The 22462-nt window shown below is 34.5% G+C and overlaps 1 protein-coding gene across 2 annotated transcripts in view; it reads left to right on the forward strand.

The window, feature by feature from the left end:
- Positions 1–20585, forward strand: part of LOC139980398 (uncharacterized) — a 71633-nt gene extending 51048 nt beyond the window's left edge. The window contains exons 6-7 of one of the 2 annotated variants that reach the window (XM_071992036.1): positions 6284–6349; positions 13112–13247. In XM_071992036.1, coding sequence (XP_071848137.1) covers positions 6284–6349; positions 13112–13240 — 195 coding nt within the window. In that variant the 3' untranslated portion in view covers positions 13241–13247. Of the gene's footprint in view, positions 1–6283; positions 6350–13111; positions 13248–13403 lie in introns of those variants that run through there. The other variant, XM_071992035.1, reaches the window with a different exon arrangement.
- Positions 20586–22462: the final 1877 nt, after the last annotated feature.

The raw sequence follows: 22462 nt of genomic DNA on the forward strand, positions 1-22462 counted from the left end.
CGTTTGGAATATTGTCCACAGTTTCAAGTCAAACCAATAGTTTTATGCACATTAAACTTGCGTTGTCTAAAGTACCTTTTTCCCTCGGCAAAACTGCACAAATAGAACCTTGAACTAGCCAATCACCAAGCGTGTTTGTGTGTGTTTGCGTGCTTGGGAGCATTTTTGCATAATTGCAGTGTTGATTTGGTTCAGAGATCTGTAAACACCATTGACCACACATTTCAGGATGTATATGATAGCGCCCTCTGTTGAAACGCTGACAAGCCCCATTGGTACCCCTCAGTTCAGTGATGAGCTATAGTCAAATTTGGTCTATTGCAAAAAGTTGAAACGTACGTCTTATTATTTCAGCTGTAAAGTGTTACAATTATCCATTATTTAATAATATCCATCATTCCTGATGTGGTTTTTGTAGATAACTGTAAAGAATTATGTTTCAGGTATACCTAGTCTGTCCTTTAAAAATGATGGAGTATAGATATATGACAACATCCGGTCATGATGAATGCATTAAGTACATGCAGCTTTAATGTTGATTCAATTTATGAATGTATAAATATTCATGAGTCTTTGTTACTATGGTGCCATGGTTCCCTCACCCATTTTTAATTTACTAATTTTTAAGGTTGATCATAAATGGCAGGTCTGGCGGATTTAATTTTTGGCAATCGTCTACATTTTGTACCCTTGAGAGAGTATCACCATGGCAACCAAGACTTCAAACATCTGAAGAAGCAATTAACTTGCTGATGGAGTTTTCAAGAATGTAGTTCAAAGCCCTTAATAATAAATAGAATGTGTTGGAGATTATTGCCCTCAAACACAAATTCATGGATCCATGAAACATAATTCACCTTTAAAAACAAGTAGTGTGCCATAAGAGTATGGATTTAGGAAAGCATTCATTGAGGGAGACACCGTTCCTTGTTATCTAAAATCCTCATTAAAACCAGAATTTGTGCATATTTTTTCGATAAAATGTCTCTGGTGACATATCGTATACTTAACTACTTTAAATGAAGCCTTTTCAGTTGATTTTAGGAACGTGCTTGATGTTAATCGATACTAAAAATCTGATGATTTTTAGTTTTATCTCAAGTGATGAAGAGGAAATCAAAATGTTTGGAAATTTGACAATTTATTGTTTATAGTTGTGATTAAAATACTCTCATGGAAATTTGTCTGGGTTAGAAAATGTTTAGACTTGAATCAAAATAGTTTATTTAATTCCTAATTTCATCCTCATTTGGTGAAAATTAACTCTAGGAGAGTTTCATAGTTTTGATTATTTTGGGATAAAACCATCACAGGGCTTGGGGAAAACTGAGGCCAAAAAGAAAAGAAAAACTGCTTTTAATGTAAGCACTTTCCATAAGTGACTCAATGGAAACCATGTGCTAGTATAGTATGAACATGACGTTTTGCTCCGGCATTTTGTAGCAACCTAGAGAACAAACTGTAGACTGTCCCTTTAAACACAACCAGGTGATTGAATTTGGGCCAATTCTGTGTGATGACTTTCTAGTACTGTTTATCTGTGTTTATAGTTGCAAGGGCCTTCTCTGTACATATACTGTTGGCATATATAATTTGGTCATTAATTCTGTCTTCATCCTATTGGCTGCCTCTCATCGTTTCTCCCAGGGACTGCATTTTGTCACTGCCATCTGTAGCTCATAATTTATTCATGGGCCTCAAGTTCTGAGTAATTAAAGAGCAGAGCTACATTAAAGCATCTAGTAAGCAAATTTACCCAAAACCCAAGTATTTCCATTTTTTCTCAAAATAAGGTGTCAATTAAATGATCAAACAATACTGTTATTCCTCTTTGAAAATATTTTATTTTTCATATGCACTTAACGAATGTCAGTCAATATTTAATTAAATAATCCCACATTGTTCTAAAAGAAAAAAATCAATCAGACATAAACATTTTCTCAGATGAGTAACAATCATATATAAAATGTGAATAAATTTCTTTTTAAATATTGCAAATCTTGGAAATGAAATGTGACTGACGAAGTGAAGAGGCTGTTAAGGAATTGCACATTATTAGTTTACATCGGAGCGTTACTAAAGGCCAAAAGCCGCTTTAATCGATGGGAACATCTTGTTTCAGAAGAGGCAGATCTGTTTATTATTTTAAAGTAGCCGTTCCTCAATGAATTATACTTTGTGTAGAACTATTGATTTGCAGATCTGACAAAATATGTTAAACAAACAGGTGTGTGTTTTCTTTCAAAGCACCATGATGACACACTTGTTATCTTGAAAGTTAAAGGAGACGCAACAACCATTGCCTCTACTGTACATCATATCTAGATACTGGTGATGAACAACTCCCTCAACAGCTAGCTCAGAAAAATTTGGTTCTTTTGGGGGAAATACCATTTCTTAAATGTCTAGTCAGGAAGCTGTAACTTTGTCAATATGGGGTGTCATAGTGTCACAAGAAGTCCAACCTTTTCCTGTTTTTTTAAATTTACTTTTGATGTACTGAAGACACTGCCATGCATGTTAATTTCCTTTTGGTTTCCAAAAGGTGCTAGTGTCATCCAAGATGCCAAATGCAATGCTTGTTTCAAGGCCCTTGGGCCACTCACTGGTTGGGTCACTGAGCTGGTCACAATTTATGCGTCTGTCCGTCCCAGGATCAACCACCTACTTTAAATAAAAAATAACAACTAGCCTATCCAGACTAAACACATTGGATATGAAAATAAGGAAATGTTAATATATTTGCCAATCTCTTGGTTTCATTTTCACTTTTTAGAATAATGCTTTTTTAAAAACGAAGGAAGGAAAAGTTTTAATCAAAACCCAGCCATTGTGCGAATAGTTTGTTTTACCTTCTTGTAACCTTCTGTACATGTTTCGCATAACAAAGCCAAATATTATGAAGATTCTTGAGTTATTAGAAGTTATAAAACAATGATTTACCATTAACATTAACTATCAGGCTTGAGGACCATGCCTGACATCATCATCATCAATTGGCCTTACAGGAGCATTCCTGAGATTCAGCGTATTTGAAAGCTGAATATTGTGAAATCATTAATAGCTGTATAAATCAATATAAGAAGTTTCTCTTTAGGTAGGACATGTTTATATCAAGAGTAAAATTCTGCCTAAAATTCATCTTTATAAAGGTTTAAGACACAGCATCATTGGCGAGATATCCGTTATGTTGATTGCATGGTTATATTAAACTTTACGAATAATTTCGGACAGACTGTCGTGACAGTGATTTCCCATGGGAGGCCGTATGACAGGGATAACATTGAACTTAAGAATAAAACTGGATGTGGTGTCTTATGAGATGCCCTCAAGGGTGCAATTAGAGCTATGCAAAGCACAACCATGTAAATCACACTGTACGTATGGCGAAGAGGCATCACTATAGCTATAGTCACAGGTATCTTTCATATCTTGCTATTAAAGGGTAAATTTTAAAGCATCAAATTAATTTTGATATGTTTCTAGACCACAAAAAAACACTCCTATATCAGTCCAGTTTGTATAAAATTCTTTACTGTTTTAATTTTTTGAGAAATACTCCTTTAAATATCTGAGGCACATCAGTTAGAGTGAGTGGCTGGATTACTCAGTCTAATGCTTCTTAAAATAGTAACGATTATCACAGGTTATTCCAGTGCCATCAAGTACGTTAAATCTGGCTTTGGTTATATACTTGAAGTCATAGATTTCCCTGTGTCCCTGCTATTCCTCAATTTACCCACCTACCCCCTCTCCCTCTTCATCCCACTCCTCCCCTCCCTCCTCTCATCCCAATCTCAGCTCTGTTCTGCATTATGTTATCATAGAAAAACCTAAATTTATACCTGTAGGTAAAATTCACATTTACATAACTTCCCTTAGAAGAAAGTCTCATTTCGGGATCAAGTCTAATGGCGACGTAATGTTCATAATTTTGCATTAGTCCAATTTGTTACCATAAAGTCCAATGCAGGTGTGATAAGTTGACTTGCATGTCAACAAATGTAAATAAATACCCCAAAAAATGAAAGTGAACAAATATAAATAAATAAACAAATATCTTAAACTGAGCTGTAAAGTAACTTCTACACATCCTACGTGTACATGTTGTGTGTTGTAACAGCTCCCCTTTTCCTGGTAATTACTGGGACATTGCCTTGTCGACTGAATAACTGCTACCTCATACCAGGCCCACATGTGAACCTTGCAAACCAATAATTGGTAATGAATCAATCTGTCCTGGTATCTTTGTTTCAAGTGAGTAAAGACTATTGTTGATTTACTGATTTGATCCCCATGAAATGCATCATTATTTCTCTCCCGAGAATATATCGTAGCATGTTTCAAACCCTGACACGCTAAGTGCTGCACACATTAGAGAACATCAGAGAGGCACCAGAAAATGAACGAAAGATATTATAGACACCGCCTTTTGATATATATATTCACTGCTGCATTCGTATGGAATTATGATTAAGTATGTAATCAACCGATCCAAATGAGTCAATTTGGATGAGAAACCCAGAAGGTATTCTTTCCCTTTAATTCTATGTCCACTTGTTACTACAGATCATACATGAGAACAAATTAAACCTTGTACTGTAGATCAAGTGTGACACCGTAATGCAGTAATGAGGAGAAGGAGGCTCTGTAATGGGGGATATTTGGGAGAGAACTTGGTCTGCACAAAATCTCTCTGTTATTTGTGAATTTTTTGTAGCCAGATGAATAATTTATACTGTGTAAAGTGAACTCCTTCAAGTTTAGAAACAGAAGTAATGAATAACGGCTGGTTTTGGTTAGGAAGGGTTGAGTTTTGTTCATTAGTTGCTGCATGCATGATTTATTGATGAAGCACAGTTATTGTTCAATGTACAAGGCACCTCACAGCACATAATAGTGATTATTATTAACTACAGGGCAACTGCTGGACTGTTTGAAATTATGACACTCGCTGACATGTAGCATATATGCACAAACATATAATTTTATGCCTTCTTCTATTTAAGCTAGTTTTAAATGGGAATAATTTAAAGGTAGTCAGTATCGGCCCAAAATTATAGCATGCTATAATTGCTAGAAGTTTTCAAAAAGTACTTTCCTTGAGGTCTTTACTCTCCAAATTGTTCTCAGACATTTTTAAGGATTACACAAGATGACTGAATGTCCCAGTGAGGAAAATTTCCTCAGATGTTGTAATAAAAACAGTCTAAGAAGTTTGACTAAAGGTGACCATATTTGAATATCTAGCAAATTTGGGGCCAATACAGTATACCTATGAGCTCGAACAAAGTTGGCTACAAATGTGCTAGAATGATAATGCATCATAATTTTGGATTTGGTCATCAATTTCCAGCACCAGTACAAAAGCAAACTGCAACACCAATGTTCCTAGCTTCTTTGTACTGATTGAATACCACTCATGGTGTAATTAAAACAAGAGAGGTTAAGGCAGTGGACTTGTGATCTAAGGATTTCAGGTTCAAGCCCTGGCCAGATCACTATGTTGTGTCCTTGGCAAGGCACTTCATCTCCTTTGCCTCTCGTCACCCAGGTGTATAAATGGGGGACTTGCGATGTATCTTGTAAATATAGTTGTTTAATTGCGCTGGTTTGTGGCTGCACCCTATGGGAAGTCCCCCAGGGGACTTGTAGATGTGATGCACTGTAGTGCTCCAGCAGGGATTGTTTGAATTGTGCACACTTTGCTGAGTGGGTGTGCCAAGTTACCAATGACCAGGGGTTAAGTGTTGCAAAGTCATGTGAGGGTGGCCTTGGCCTCATACAAGACTGTAAAACTTCAACATTAAGCTTTAAATGAATAGGAATCTCCAGCCATGCCCTATATCAACAAAATCAACAGCGACAGATTAGGACCCAGAGTTAGGAACCAGAGCTGTATATATAGAGATATAACAGCGCCCTCTGCATTAACGCTGAAGATCCACAATATTTCTTCATGAAGTCAAATGCACTTTACAGTTTTTCTGTTTTTGACAAATCTTTACTTCGATATTTGATTTTGATCAGCAAACATGATTTTTTGAATATTTGTCAATTTTTTGTACCAAGATGGAATGTAGGCAGTTTGGTGAGAGTAAGAATTAAAGAGAAGTCTCCATTACAATTCTTCTTTCTGGGAATACTTGTAGAATCGCCACATTTTCAGAGATGTGAAATACCCAGATAAAATTATTTGAATTTGAAGAGGATTAATACTTGTCATTTCTGTTTACATATTATGATATTTTAACTGTGATTGTTTCCTATTCTCTTCTCTCAGCATGATGACATCCAATTGAATGTGTGGTTGACCATTACAGCCAGTATCATCGTCGTTATCTCCTTGGTAAGATAATTTTCATCAATTAAACAATTTCAATATTTAACTAAAGTGGCTTTTCTTTCTTTCTTTTTTTGGTCCCACTTGTTCTGAAGGGCATACAATCATTTGCCCAGAGAGTATTTTTCAATAATTTAAACAAAAGAAAATCTTTGAATAAATTAAATTATTGCAATTTTATCTTTTTTCTTATTCCTTACCAGTGGCCTGGGGAATCTATGTGGTGGTGATGATGTGTGTCTGTGTGTGTATGGTATCTGTGTGTATGAACTCATGTTTGAAATGCAAATTGGGTATAGTTTACCCTTGCCTTATCAGTGATGGTGTGAAAAAGAAAATAGAGGAAGAAACACATGTAGCCAAAGTAGATCCCAATTATGAGACAACATCCATCCTCCCTTCTCCCTCTGCCCCTCCAAGAAAAGGGAAAAAGTGGGAGGGGGGAGGAGGAGAGGGAAATGTGCAAAGATGACTGAAAGAGAATACAAAATGACAAACATTGAAATACATTTATTATTTAATCTGATAGGTGTGTGATGTAAATAAATATGTTGTTGTTGCTGCTATAAGCTGACATGACAATGATTGTATCTATGCATATTAGTTTAAGCCCCAAGATGCATTTGATTTGACCATCTTAAGAATCTCTTGTTTTGGTAACATTGTGTGGTAAATAGTAACACAATCATGACGAGGTACTTAATTTTTCTCAAAAATTGTTGGCTCGTTTGATCGCAGAAATCGAGCCGATGAAAAAATTCAAACTGAAATACATCCCTGTTTGTGTACATACCGAAACATTTATCAGGGGCGCATGTACAGGCAAATGTCTTGACCTCAATAGGTTATATTAAAAAAACAATGGAGCCTATAACACAGTGAAAATTTTTCACTGGACACTATAGTGTAAGGCAAGCAACTACTGACTTGAGGGGTTTGTGTGGAATGTGTCCTACGAAAGGTTCTCTGATGCGGGAACGTTGAAAGAGACACACAGACATTACATAATGGTGCTATAGGTATGTGATATACGTAGCCCTTCAATCAACTTAATGCACAGTATTGAACGGATAGGTCGATACATCTGCCAGCACAATGCGCCCGGCTAATGTTTTCTTTTTTACCCAAATAATAATACGAATGGACACTGTTTTGGTTTGAATTTTTCATTCCCTCGATTTCAGCAAATGAGCCAACAATTTTTTGGGAAAAGTACATGGTTATGATTGTGTTATTATTTACTGAACTAGTAGTAATAGTACCAAAAACGATGGTAGATTAAGGGATCGGTTAGGTTTAAAGTGTTTATACTGTATGCATCATAGGGCTTTAAATAATTAACTATTAAAGCCTGTATGTCACATATAATGAGAATTTGGCCTTCAATAGAAACCATGAACTTTTGAACACTGTATATCAATCTATTTGTTTTTTTCTTTTTTTCTTAAATGTTCTACTTGAACCTAAAATACTATTTAATTAACTTATTCTCTGCCTTTCCTTACAAAAACACAGATTGTTTTTGTTATTTTACAAAATCAACACATCTTTGATTTAGAGGGGAAGCACATATGTAAATAATCCTCTCTACTTGAGCTCTCATACATTTACAGATGACATATCTAATGACATATCTCTTTCTACACTCTGCCTACTAACGACATTCATCAATATCCATATATATATTTGGTGTATACTACCTTCATGATTGCAATAGTGTACAGCAACCAACACAGCGGTAAACAGGCTTACATGTGTATTAACCTCATTATGTAGACTTCTGAGAAAGTCTCCGTCTATGTGAATATATTGATGTCTTGAATCGATTACATTATCTGTTACAATGTACAAAGTTAAAACCAAGACTTTCTTCTAATTATTGGAACGGTACACGATCCACAGTTGTATTATTACTGGAAATGATAACAATTGAGACCGGCCAGCCTATGCTGTCGAGTGAAGTGCTGAGCACTAAAAGTAATATGACTAGCAGCTGATACTACTAAATACTATTGGATGACACTATATAGTAGTTACTATTAGTTACCACCACTAAAATACGTACTAAAGTACTTATTGATACTAGTAGTATACTTCTAGTTACTACTTACTAGTTACTATACTAGTAGTTATTACTGACTGAAACAAAGTAATTTCAACTAGTTACTACTGGTAGTTACTGCTTGCTGAAGCAATTTATTCCCATTAGTTAATACTATACTAGTAGTTACTACTTACTGAAACAAAGTAATTCCAACAGGTTATTACTGGTAGTAACTACTTGCTGAAACAAGTTATTAGTACTCCCCACTTCTAGTAGTTACTCACTTGTTGCTACTAGCTTAATAATCTTGTTCATTATTGCAAGTTGCTAGGTTTGGGATTCATTCACTTTACTAGTCGATCACAAATCATGTATTAGAAATATAAACTAATTTGTCACTTTTTAATAAGACTCAAGTTGCAATAATTTCTCAAAAGGAAAGCCTAAAAGAACCTGGTATCGGTATGTACGATTTGGGTCTTAATTTATGCGTTTATAGAGCCCACTACATACCTATATTTGTCGATATAATGGGGGAACCTGGTTAGGCCGTTGGCACCATGTCCAGATTGATAAATCATTTATCCAGGATATTTATGGAAGGCAGCAGAGATAGTCATAAATTAGCTGGATAGATTGTTATTCCCCTGTGTGTATTAAAAACATGTTCTGAACATTTCTAACATAGAAATAATAACATGTGTCCTACAGCTGTGGCCTGCTATATATTTTTCGTTTTTGGTTTTTTCTTTATGAATGGTTTTTGCATTTTCTTCTTTTAATCATTTTCTGACAAGTTTGTTCCATAGTTTAATACAACTGTGTGATCTTTAGTCGGAGTTTTGTTTGGCTGCTTTTTTGATGAGTTTGATATGTCGTGGACTGAATGCATGATGTGTGCGAAGTACCCATGTATCCCTACAGTACAGCTATGTAGGAAAGCCTCCTCTATTGAAAGATGATAGACACCAGCCGTCACTGTCACAGCAATATCAATGCCAATTAAATTGCCTATAAATGTGACATTGTTCTGCCTCATTAAAGGAAATAAAAGACATTTCCACTTCAGAAATGAAAACATGCAACTGGAGTAGTTAGCACTCGGGGCATCTCTTTTTAAAGCTGCGATATGCGATAAAAATATATAGCAAACTGTCGGTACCACCATGTTTAACTGAGTGAAAGATTTCAGAAGCTGAAAAGGAAACAAGTTGTGCAAAAGTACCAGAGATAGACAAGTAATTCCCATCTTTAGGATAGTCTTTAGAGATGGGCTTAGAGATAGCAGTTCTGTTTTCTATTGTTAAACTTTAATTCACTGGTAAAATAATAACTTTGGGTGTCCCAGAACTGATTGATATGATTCATTTTATTGTTCTGCTTAAATTTATATTATCTTGCAACTGTTCAATGAAATATTTAATTGCTGAAGATATGAATGATTGATGTCTGAACAAAGCACTCAAGTGATATAAGTCACGCACAGCCAACACACCCAGTATTCACAAATTATAAAAAAAATAAAATAGAAGATACAGAAACTAGCAACTTCTTTAGCAAAATATAAAAAATAAACAAAATAAAGAAAATAAATAAAAATTTAACAAAAATACCAAATACCCCCCTCCTCAATACTTTAAAATTAACTGCTGAATCTCTTGGTGCAGTGCATATATTTAGCATTTAATGGTTCTTAATTCTTTAAAAGAAGATGCAAAAAACATCCTCCTAATGTTTGTAGTCACCATAGGTAACGTTAATTAGTTCTTAAATATTTAATGACTTGCCTTGATTTAATAAATCATATAGCTCTCATCAAAGGCAAGTTGTGCCGATTTCAAAAATTGTCAATTTGCAATAAGTTGTGTGTCAAATCACATCAAAAAGCCTGCTTCCATGACAATTAAGATATACTCTCAGTAGTTTCATTTAGTCATAAATTCTTATCAGTTTTGAGTATTGAATTTAACACCAGTAATGGTATGACGACAGAACTTTATCAGTGATGAAGATACATGTCTTCATTTCCATAATTATGCAAAATTTAGTTGGTTATCGATCGAAACATTAAAATCCCCATTAGCAATAATTTTATAATAAATTTCCGATATAGAGTTTAGTACATTATCATGAATATTCATGTCATGCGCAAAAGTCATTTTTTAAACTTTTATGGATGTACCTAATTCCTGTCAATGTTTGAAAAATTAAGAGTTGTAATGAAATCTAGGGATGATGACATCGACAGACGCCACAGATCATTTTATATTTCCTTGTTTTTGTTGTTGTTGTTTTTATTTGTTTTTCTTGAATGTATAAAGGAATGTTGCAGTTGGACATGCTGTTTGTGTGTTTGCATGTATTTTTACTCTATCCTATTTTAATTTGTATATCTCTTCGGTTTACTTTGTGACAAGAGAAATTCAAAAAGTAAACAAATCAAGCAATGCAAAAATGCATGCAACCAAGCCGCAAACAGCAAACGTTTTGAAAATAAATTTGTTCTAAGTTAATTAATGAGATGATTTGCTTGCGATGAATGTTTCCTTGCTATGCAAAATTTTTAAAAATATGACAATTTTCAAAAGTGTAGAATTTTCACTTTTTGCAAAGAAAATCTCATGTTTTGTCAACAACAATAAAAAACATTTGTATAGTATGTTAGAAAATAATGCAATACACGTTATACAGATTATAAAGTAACATTGTACATACAGAATAATAAACAGTTCCATAAGCATAAATGCAGTGAAGGAGGCAGCAATCAAAAATGCACATAAGAGCCAACATGCAGCTACATATAGGAACTGTTGTGTTGTAAAATTTCCAAACATTTTATAGGAATATGCCTATATTGGTATTTGATAATATGCTACTTTCTTCATCAAATACATCATGTAGTGTGAGAGAAAAATATGTTTCAGAAAAGTTTCCTTTTAATTTTGTATGGCTTTGATATATTTTGTTTGAATTAAAATATGTGTCCAATATTTCAGGGCACAGAGCATCAAGTCTGAAATGCCATGAATCCAAACCCCCCTCCCCCCCCCCAAAAAAAACCCAGAAAACTTCTGCATGGGATTAAAAAGGGTTATTGAGAACATATGCCTTTGATTCAATGAAGGGGGGGCATTCATGTTCCCCTCTCTCTTTCCATCACCTGACCAAAATGTCTGCTGTACTGTTCATAGATATTTCAATCCATATCATATATATTTCATACATGATATCAAGCTTCATGCATATTCATATCTTTCTTACAGAAACATTGTAGTTATGAAACATGTATCCATCATGTTGCTTTAACATATTCATGGGTTAAACTGCCATATCAATATCATCAGTGTTGTGGAAATTGCTGGGATTGCATTTGGTGGAAAAGTGAACTGCTAATGTCAGCAACATGATTAAAGAGAACAGTTTGTTTGATGTATGAAAATGAGTGATGTATACCTGTCAAGTATAGAAAATAATTTGAAAAGAACAGTTTAGATAAATATAATTTGGTCACATAAAACTTGATTTTCTTTCTGTCCTGAATTTGGAAATAGTTTTCTAGTTGCATTAACAAAAGAAAAGTGTTTTTATAAATTGCATCATACAGCTGTGCAGAGAAAAAGAATCACATGCACACAAACACAGCTGTAAAATTCTGACAATTTTCTTTTCAAACTTGAAGAAAGTCAAGTCAGATTATTGTTGCTCATTTGCATAATATTTTTTCCAGTGCATTTTACTGCTCCAGTATGTTTACAAATATTTCATCTGGTTGAGGGCAAATAAAAACGGAATCCTTTCTTTATTAATTAACTCATGAATATGCAATCCATCAGAGTTGTTCTAAAAAAAAGCAAGCAATTTTGCAAAGGTGGCAGATTTTGGTTTATATCTCAAAGCGTTTTAGTTTTCTCTTTTTGTTTTGGCTGGTCATTCCTTTGGTCAGCAACACTCATACTTTTTTTTTTCACAAAAATGAGGATTCAATTATTGGTTGCATTAATGGCACCTATTTCATCTTGCAAATTTGCTAATATTTATGTACAAAACACAAGTGAAATAAAGAGAAAGCTATAAAAGTGACAGAAATATGTGACCACAACAGAAAACAAGTTGAAAAATTAATTCCCTCTGTTTAGTCTTGCCACAATCTTAAGACAAATGAGAAGTTTGTTGAAAATTCTTTTAATTCGAAAAATTAATTTTGTTCAGGTGTGTCTCATTATTTTGAAAAGGAATTTGGAAATTATTAAAAACACAACCTTTTAATGCTGATAACATGGATAGTTCAAACATTAGTGTTGTAAACATGAAAACAGAATTTTTTTTCTGACTCGCATAATTCAAAATCTCACAGTGTCAAAGATATTGGCCTAAAAATGAGCAAGAAATTTGCTAAAAAACCTAAAAACCCAAGTACAATATATTGTCTGTCACAATCACATTTCAGAATGTATTGTTATGACAATAGAATATGTGTAGCTAGCTGTAACCGTGTCCACCTTGTATGGCAATTTGATCCAGAAAGAAACTTAAGTCAATTACCCACAATGCACCACCAAAACAGCTGATGTGTTGTTTTTTTGTTTGATTTTTTTTTTTTTTTTGTACATTATTTTTGCTGTGCTTTAACATGGTTTTTATGCAAGGTAGTTTTACTAAGCTTCTTTTCACAGCTTTAATTTTCACTGCAACCATCTCTTTTGTGACTTTCTCTGCACCCGTAGATCCATTTTCTTATGGCGCTAGCGGCCAACCACACCTACACCCGCCTTTTCCACAAGGACTTGCCAGGTTCACCCAAATACAGCAACAACTTTGGATCACCAGGCTTAGCTGAAAGCCCCATATACTAAAACAAAAGAAAGAAGGGGGAAAGAAAAAAAAAGAAAGAAAAATAAAAACAAAATTTGTTAAAAGCCAAAATTGAATGTACACAAAAAAACAAACAGTTTTACAGGATTCGCAGCCAAGTCTGGCGTCATGACCGTCTTTTGTACATTTCCACCCCCCGTCTAGATCCACTTCCTCATGGCGCTCGCTGCAAACCACACCTACATGCGCATTTTCAGGAAAGGGTATCGCAGTGTCCCCAAGGGCACGAACGCCTTCCCAGGGTTCAGGTACAGCGACGGAGAGCTGCCCATCCAAGAACCGGTCAACGTAAACGACGAGAACACACAGTTCTAGCAGTGGATCTCCTGTTCCTGGTTTGACCGTGTACAATGTATTTAAAAGTTTTCAACAAATGATGATGGTTACAACTATTGTTTGAACAGTTTTGTGTGTTCCTTTGTACAAAAAACAATATTTGCAGAAGAGACTGGGGTTGGTCGAAGAATAGAAAGTCGTTTCCCTTGATTTTACGGGAATATTGTAATACTATGTTTGGTCTGCCGTGTTTTGTATCATTGTTATGTAAATAACGATCATCGTTACAAAAGAGGATGCATTGTCTTATATAAGCGACACTCTCTTCCTTATTTATAAGTTTCCTGATGTTATTTTTAAGTAAATTTTTTTCACCTTTCTTTTTGTTCCTTTCCTGTATTTTTTTTCTCATAAATGTTCTTGTTTTTGTTGCACATTATGGAAGCATGAAAATAGAAACAGAAGAAAAAGTAAATAAAAAACAAAACAGGGTTTCTGCAAACATAGTAATAGGTCTGTAAATTTTCACATTTTTTATACACTATTGTTTTTGGTACACTGTATAAAAATATAAAATATTTCATTATTGACAAGTGAAGTGGGTGCACGATAGGTCAATAGTTTGGAAGTAAAATTTTGGAATAGGACATATGTTTAGAAGAAGAAAATAAAAAAATCAGGATTACAAAACAATGTTAATTATTAGAAACCAATATTTTCTGCAATAGGCAATTTAGCTAATTCCAATAAAGATCCTGTACTTGTGTACTTCAAATGCACTTTCGAATAATAAAAATAATAATAATTATTCAAGTTATGATCCATTTTACAAGTAGAAAATGAACTATTACAAAAAGCACCCCATAACTTGAATCCATTGTTAAATCATGTGTATATTTTTACTTTTTAACTGTTTTTTCCATAAATATTCCTCATAGAGATGAACGTGAACTTTATGCTTGCTTGATGGTCAGGATTAGGGAATGGGTACATGGAAGGGAGCTGGGCCCGGGGTAACAACCAAAATCAAAATGAAGAAAGATGACTTATATATTCTCAAGTAAATGAATAGATAAGAAAGTCTCTTGAGCTGGTATAGACTAAGTGAACGAACAAGTTTGATTACAATAAATAGATTCAGTTGGAATGGAGTCCACAGTATATATATAACGATCTGTTTCAATTGTTAATCATACCGACACCAGCATAGGGATTTATCATGTCCACACACCACCTGGGTCTTTCAAGGCCAGGATGGTGCCAATATCTTGTGCCACCGTCACATTTTTAATTAGCTTGGTATTCCAATCTTCCATATATATATATATATGATTGTTACTTTACATGTCTGTGGCACTGAGCTGTCAGAGAATGAGAATTCAACAAAAGAAGAGTTGTATGTATAAAACAAGAGAGAGGGTGATTGCCAACTTTGTCTGCAATCAGACCAATTCCGCTCATTAGAAACAGACCGCAGAATTTGCATATTCATTAGTGACAAAACAAATCCTGCAGACAAAAACTGTACAACCAAAGACAGATTAACAGCAAGATAATTAAGCTAATTATCATATATAATTATCATCTACTGTTGAAGACATATCTGATCAAGCTGACATATCTGATCATGAAACGTATTATTGGGTGTAATGTCAAAAACCCCTCAAAGATGCACTTGGCGGTACATAGTACCTGTTACGTATACCAACCGACATATCGTTCAAATTGAAAATTTAAATTTGTCGATGTCAGAAATTGATTCAGACCAGTAACTCTATATTCCACATCATTTATTAAATTTTCCAAAAGTTGTCCAGGTGCCTTGAATTTGGTAAGAACTCACATTTTTAATATATGTATTGTAGCTTTAGTATCTGCCCTGTTGGTTAATGTCAATCGTTGGTATCGGCGTGTAGATCTATTTATAGCAAATAGTCTGATGAACAGTATCGTCTGTCAAGGTGGTCGATTAGGATATTGAAAATTTTGTACCAACGTACCAATGCATGCTCTTGTGGAATGTCAAAGGAAACAAACAACAAAAAAACAAGGAAGAAATGAAAAGGTTTTTGTACAGGTTGAAGAACTGCATCTTGATTTGTTACGTAGTGTTGAAACGTATCGTAAAATTTGTCAGACTCTTCCCGAAACTTACATTTAAAATTGGACCTATCTCTGTGCAATATTCATATAGGATAAACAGTCCGTAATGTAAAATACTAGCTATAGTCTCACTCCTCTCTCTCGCTCTCTCGTTTTATACAACTACAACAAAAAGAAAGAAACACCTCCCTTCGATCATCACGCTCGATGAATTATCATACAATGCCCAACATATTTCATGAAACGATTTTTCCGTTATCGCAAAATATCTCCATGGAAACCAACCTTGGACAAAAATTTAAAAAAAGAAGTCCAAACCTTTTTCACACAGCAGAATTATAACCACCAGCAAAATATGACAAAAAATATATCTATATATATATATATATAAAATAAAAAAAAATAAAAGATTGTCCGCCATCGGCGCTATCCTCTGCTCTTTGAAAGCCTCACGTTAATTTCTGACAGAAGAGATAAGTCAAGCGTCCGTCTCTAAGAGGAATTGACGAGTTCATACGAGTTCATCTCAGACACAACAGGTTTCTTCTTTCTTTCATTTATATTCGTCTGAATGCATAATGTGCTCTGAAAGCAGAGCTCAAATATCGTACAGTTAATTCCTCGATGGTTCTCGATGGAAATTAATCTTTCGTGTATAATTTTTCAATGAAATGCTATTGACGAGGAATATTCTGGATGTTTTGAATGGCTGAAACACACTATTGATGATAAAATTTACATACGAAAAGTCAAAATGTCAGAAAATCAAATAAGAATATTAAAGGATTTGAATGAGAATCATAGGAATTTGATTGCAATTATTCTCCCCCCCCCCCCCCAAACCCAACCCAATCCAAAATATTGACTTTATGGTGCTGCAGTACAGAGCAATGCATGAATCACAGTCATTTCATTTCTATAATAATAATTATGAGCCTGTTGTTTTATATCATAGTTGAAGACATTATTGTGTTTGGTTTTATATTTTAATTTTATTTGTTCCGAAAGAAACGTATCTCTATGCATTTTTTCAACATCACATATATGTTTGTGTATATCTAAAGTATTGATCAATTATTTAAGACTACACAATGAGTATAACATTCGTAGTTAAAGTTTAGCTCAACGTTCGTTCAACAAAAGGAAAGAAATTCCAAAAAAAAAATGAACCTCACAAAATCACAGTAAATTTATAATTTTTTGGACATGCTCTTTGTTATAAATGGATATCATTTTCATCGTTCGTTGACTTTAATAATGATTGTTTTTAACCTTTGCAATTATAACTGCTGTGTATCATGTGTATAGAATGTCAAAGTTTTTTAATGGTCGTCTGGTCTTCAGTGATAACCAAATTACTCTATGTAATTAGGCCAAATTATGCATTGCAGGTAATCCGGCTGATTGCTTGTTGTTTCCTTCAATCTCGAGATTGCATTTTAAGTCAATACTCCTGAATAGGTGAAACTGATAAATAGGTATCAACCATTGTCAATTTACAAAACAAAAAATAAAATTAGTGGTAGAACTATGATCCACCTCAAGGAGAGTTTAACTTGCCTAAAGCTGGTGTTCTATTCACCAAACTTCTTACATATTGGTCATCCTGTGTTTAATAGCTTACTACATTTTTTGGGGTAACCTAGCTGGTCGAGTCAGGGACAATGAGAAGTCCTCAAAAAAAAAAACATTTGCCCTGTGAAAAGAGTTGAAGAGTTGAAAGAGAAAAAATGTTTGCTTGCATCTGGTAAAGATTAGATTTGATAAGGATTTTCTCATCATCCTAATCTTGCTATACCCCATCTCGCCATGCTTGTATTGCTGGTCTTTCGTACGATAAACCGCCTTATTGCTTTATAGTTTTTGATCTGTTGTTGTGCAAACCAACCTTAGCTCACCAATCAGTCTTTGCTAAAATATGAGTTCCCTTTCCAGTTTACACAACTGTTTACCATAAACCAAGCTGCTGAGATTAAAGAGCTGCATTTAATGCCCTGTGGATAGGTTTAGCAGTGGCAGTGTTTCCTAATCCAAAAGATTATTCTAGTTTATATATTTTTTTCTTAAATTAGGGAAAGAAGGAATAAAGATAGAGAGAGAGAGAAAAAACACCCAGAAATGACATCCGTGTATATATCTATGGATGAATATGTTTGTTATGCACAAAATCATCATACCATATATAATATTCCCTCGGGCAACGTTTGGTTTTTGATGAAGTTTTCTCTATAATGTAATCAAAAGTATCGTTACCAGCTCTGCAGGAAAATTAGCTTGAACTGGGATTTAGTAGGTTGCTTGTCAGTGGATATGTATATGAAAGGCAATGCATGCTATATCTATTGGTTACACATGGAGAACTGTGATTGGAACTTAAGTGTTGTATGAAGACCAGCTATACATGTAAGGTAGTACATGCTATGTAGTACAGCTTAGACACTTATAAATTGTGTAAGAAAAGGCGTAACCATTTATCGATGTATGGAGACCAGCTATAAGCAACTATTTGTGAGGCAGTACATGCTTTGTAGTACAGCTTAGACACAGAAATTGTGTAAGAAATAGGCGTAACCATTAGTGATGTTTGGAGACCAGATATATCCAACTATTTGAGTTATAAGGGTTCATTATCAGGTAGTTTGTAATAGTGAGTATAGAAGGGGCTGAGAGGGGATTATTCACTGATAAAAGTAATCCCCCCCCTCCCTCCCTGCTTCCTCACTACCTGTATTGGCTTGTGTTTTCCACTCCCACAAGAACAAAATCATTTGACATTTAGCAGAGACAAAGCTAGCTTTCTACAATTTTCTGACATAGTTGAAAATCTGTTTGTGTGATGTGTATAAGTCCATTCTTATATCTATTGCATGACTCGTTTTTAAGAAGTAACCAATAAAGATCATATGGACTCCCTTATATGTCAATTCTTGCTAACTGTAATAGTGCAAATGTAACCAAATTTTTTTTTCTTTTTTTTGGACATATTATAGAGTATTCCTGCCTTGACATTAAAAGAGAATATTTTGCTGAGGAGAGTTGATACGTGTTATCGCCACTATTAAAATCCTGATTCCAGACATAGCCTCTCTGGCCTGTCTTGGCCTGGTTTCAAGTACATTACCCTCCTCCTGTTAATCGACTTAAGCCTGCTTCAAAGAAATGAAGTTATAGAGCTGTATCTTGGTATAATTTCTTTTCCAGAAACATTAGGTATGTCATCAAAGGTCTTTGTGAGGCAGAAGATAGTGCAATGTTCTTGTGTTGTTGTGTTTTTTTATTTTTTTTATTTTTGTCCTCTTTTGCTTTTTTACATCCCTTCGCCTGGTTTTATTTCTAAAAAGAAAAAATAGTGATCAAATATAACAATATCTATTGTTCTTGATTTGTCTCTATTGTCATTACCCATATTTGACGTAAATCGTTTGCATCTGTTCCCATGTAATGTAACAAAAGCCATGGACATATTGTAGAAATAGAAAAAAAATGCCCTTTCTGTAATGTTTTCCCATGTATCTATTGTCATAAAACCTTTAAATATCATGGACATATTTTAAAAATTGAAAAAAGAAAATTTTTCCTTTCAAAGAAAAAAATTGACCATTACAAAGCAAAGATGTAATCCAACTTAAAAATTGCTACCTACCCCCCCCCTATCCTCCCTCCCCCATTATATTATTTTGTTTTTAAATTTTATACAATAATGAAAATTTGAAAGTGACAGAAGGGAGTATTTTTAGTCAGGAGGTCAGTATGAGCCCTGATGATAAGCAATTTTCAAACAGTATGTTATAATGGGTATAAATACACTGTAGCTTCTATTAGTATTTTATTGCATGTATATAGCAACTTGAACTGTACAAACATTTTCACTTAAGAAAGCATGAAAGGAAAGAGTGATGGTGAAATTTGTAATGACTTTTCACATTTTTTTGAAGTATTAAATATTCATATATGTATTAATATTCATCGTGAAGTGATTGCAATTTGTGTGTATTAAATGTTAACAATAAAAAAAAAAGGACGTATGTAATTTGTCAATTAATGATTATTGATACCTGGTGCATTATGTATTGTTTAGTAGCCTACGGTCGCTTTCAATTACGGCATATGGTAACCTATGGTGACCCTGGCCTCGCTCTCGCTCTCACCCTTCCTCTTCCTCTTCCAGAACCAGAACTGGAACGATTATATTGAACATCCACAGATGAAATCTTAAATGTTTTAGATGTTTTCATATTTTATAAAAAAAAAATATTAATAGTGATGTGTTCTGTACTGAGTAAAATTTGGACTATAATTTGGGAGTTTGTGAATGTAAGGTGCAAGCCGTAGGTTACTGATCAAATATAAACTAACAGTTTTATGGTCAAAACTTTTCATTATCTGCACAAAATTTCACATTGAAACTATGGTAATGTAATACGTCATAGGTCGACCATCAATTGGACAAAAGTTGTCTACTTTTCAACTTTTTTAAATGTTTGTTGACAATTCATAAACATAAACAGCACCTTGACATCTAACAAGAAGAGCTGTGTCTTTGTATCTAATCTTGACAGTTTCTTAAATGCCTTTGTTGATTTTATGAAATATTTGCATCTTCGTAAACCAGAAAGTAATTGTATAAATTGAGAAAGTTAAAGCCTGTAGTTCCCAGCAGATTATTTCCAGGTAAGTTTTGGCAGTATGGATCACAAAATGTGATGACAGAATGACCAATTACTTTTGTTATATATCGAAGAATTCCATAATAACTTTTGGTGTCAAGTGGAGCCGAAACATCATCAAATAATTCTAACGATATAGATGATACCATTGTAACCAGTCCAGAATAAAAAGAATCGTCATTTTGATTTTTCTTGCCAGTTGCCATCCTCTTTATAACTTTTTGTCACATATGCCCGCTTGTTTCGCATTATCGATGGAATAAATGTCTTGAAAGGTCTATTTTTCATTTGTTTTCAATTTCTTTTGTGTGCTCTTTATTAGCAAACTCAGTTTTGGTGCCCTTTCATATTACCATTTGGTGTCATGCAGTGGGTGGGGGTCAGCAGGTGTGCTTTATGGATGAGTTGACAAATATGGTTTGAATGAAGAAAGGGATTTATAGTGAAGGGTTCCGAACTATCCAATAATCTTTAAGAGCTGTTTCGTTTTTGTGCCGATCTTAGATAAATCTAGCTGGCTTAGCAGTATGAAAATCCTTTGTTTTTGGAATTTATTATCTTAACTACACTGTGACTTTTGATCTTGAAAGTTATTCATCCAAAAAGCCAAATTTAGGTTTACATTTGTTGGTGTCGTTTGCAGAGGGTGCCCTTTGAAAGAAGATGTTTTTGGTTTCTGTTATAGCCAAACTACAGCCTACTGGCAGCCCTTCCCTCTTCTTTCCAGAGACAGATCCAGGTTATATTAATGAGAGGGTGTTAAGGGTCAGGGTCATCTCAGACTCACGTTAGGGGGTTCGGGGAAATCCTCATGAACAAATTTAAAATTGTTGATGTCAAATGTTTCATTCTGATATGTAGTTAGATGATAAATTAGATCTCAATGCAAAGTTGTGCTAATAACTACTACTGAATTTTTGTGATTATAAAAGGGGATGGAGGGTGTAATGACCCACCCCCTGGATCCATGCCTACCTTCCACCCCCACTTATACATTTAGGATACTTGTCATAGGCAGGCTCGCAACCTATGCAGTCAACTTGGTGTGGATCTGTGTGTGTGTATGTGACACCCTAGCTTGTAAACACAGTATCACCATACAGGTAACCTCTGCAGTTCTCATATTTGGCATGTGGCTTTCCAATAATAAGTACACGAACATGCAATTCCTTTGGGTGGAGGTCAAAGATTGTTTTGCGTCAGCAGATGTTAAAATGTGAAACTCAAAACCGCTGTATCTCCATAACCTGAACAGCAAAGTAGCTCAAATATGCATGACCCGATAGCCTTCTGTAGTGTAAAGAAATTTTTACACAATTTGGTGTAGGTCAGAGTTCATTTAAGGTCACCAGGGGTCAAAACTTTAAATCCTTGTAAACACAATAGCTCTCGATAGGAAACTTTATTGGCTCTCATAGTTTGCAAGTGTCTTTCCTATGATGAGTACAATAACTATTGTTTTGGGTGGAGGTCAAAGGTCATTTGATGTCAGCGGAGGGTAAAGTTTGAAACTCTAAAAAACACATTCTCCAGAACCTGAACATCAAAGGAGCTCATGTATGCATGGTAGGTTAGGCTTATGTAGTATAAAGTTTTTACACAATTTGGTGTCCCAGATATCACAGACGGAAATCACCTTACCTTCATGAAAGGTCAGGGCGATTTTATCTCCCTCTATATACCAATGTACTTCTTAAAGTAGTTTTTTCCCCGTCTTTCTGATTCCACTTAAACATTATAAACTTCCCTGTTGTTGTAGCCCACTTTTCAAATGAAAGTTATTAAGAAGGAAATCCGATAGGTGGTCTGTTTTCTACTGCAGGAAATAGTATTCACTTCATTGTTTAAAATGATAACTGCCGGTATGAGATGTCTTTTGTATTTCCCAATGTAATATAATGCTCAATGGTCGGTCTCATGTGTTCATATTTTTTGCATTGTTACCTCGGTACAGATTATCTTCTACGACAACAGAGCTTAATAGTGAGAACAAGCCTACCTGCAGACTTGTTTGGTATTTCAAGCAGACAGCTTGTTTTACTAAGAAGTTTTGCCTGGGGCCATATATTTCTGGTCTTAAATAAATGATTGATTACAACCATACACAACTATCAAAAGATAGAGTCTTTACGTATTTCCTTATCAATAAAGAGACAG

The sequence above is a fragment of the Apostichopus japonicus genome, chromosome 14 (genome assembly GCF_037975245.1).
Source record: "Apostichopus japonicus isolate 1M-3 chromosome 14, ASM3797524v1, whole genome shotgun sequence".
NCBI classification, from domain to species: Eukaryota; Metazoa; Echinodermata; class Holothuroidea; order Aspidochirotida; family Stichopodidae; genus Apostichopus; species Apostichopus japonicus.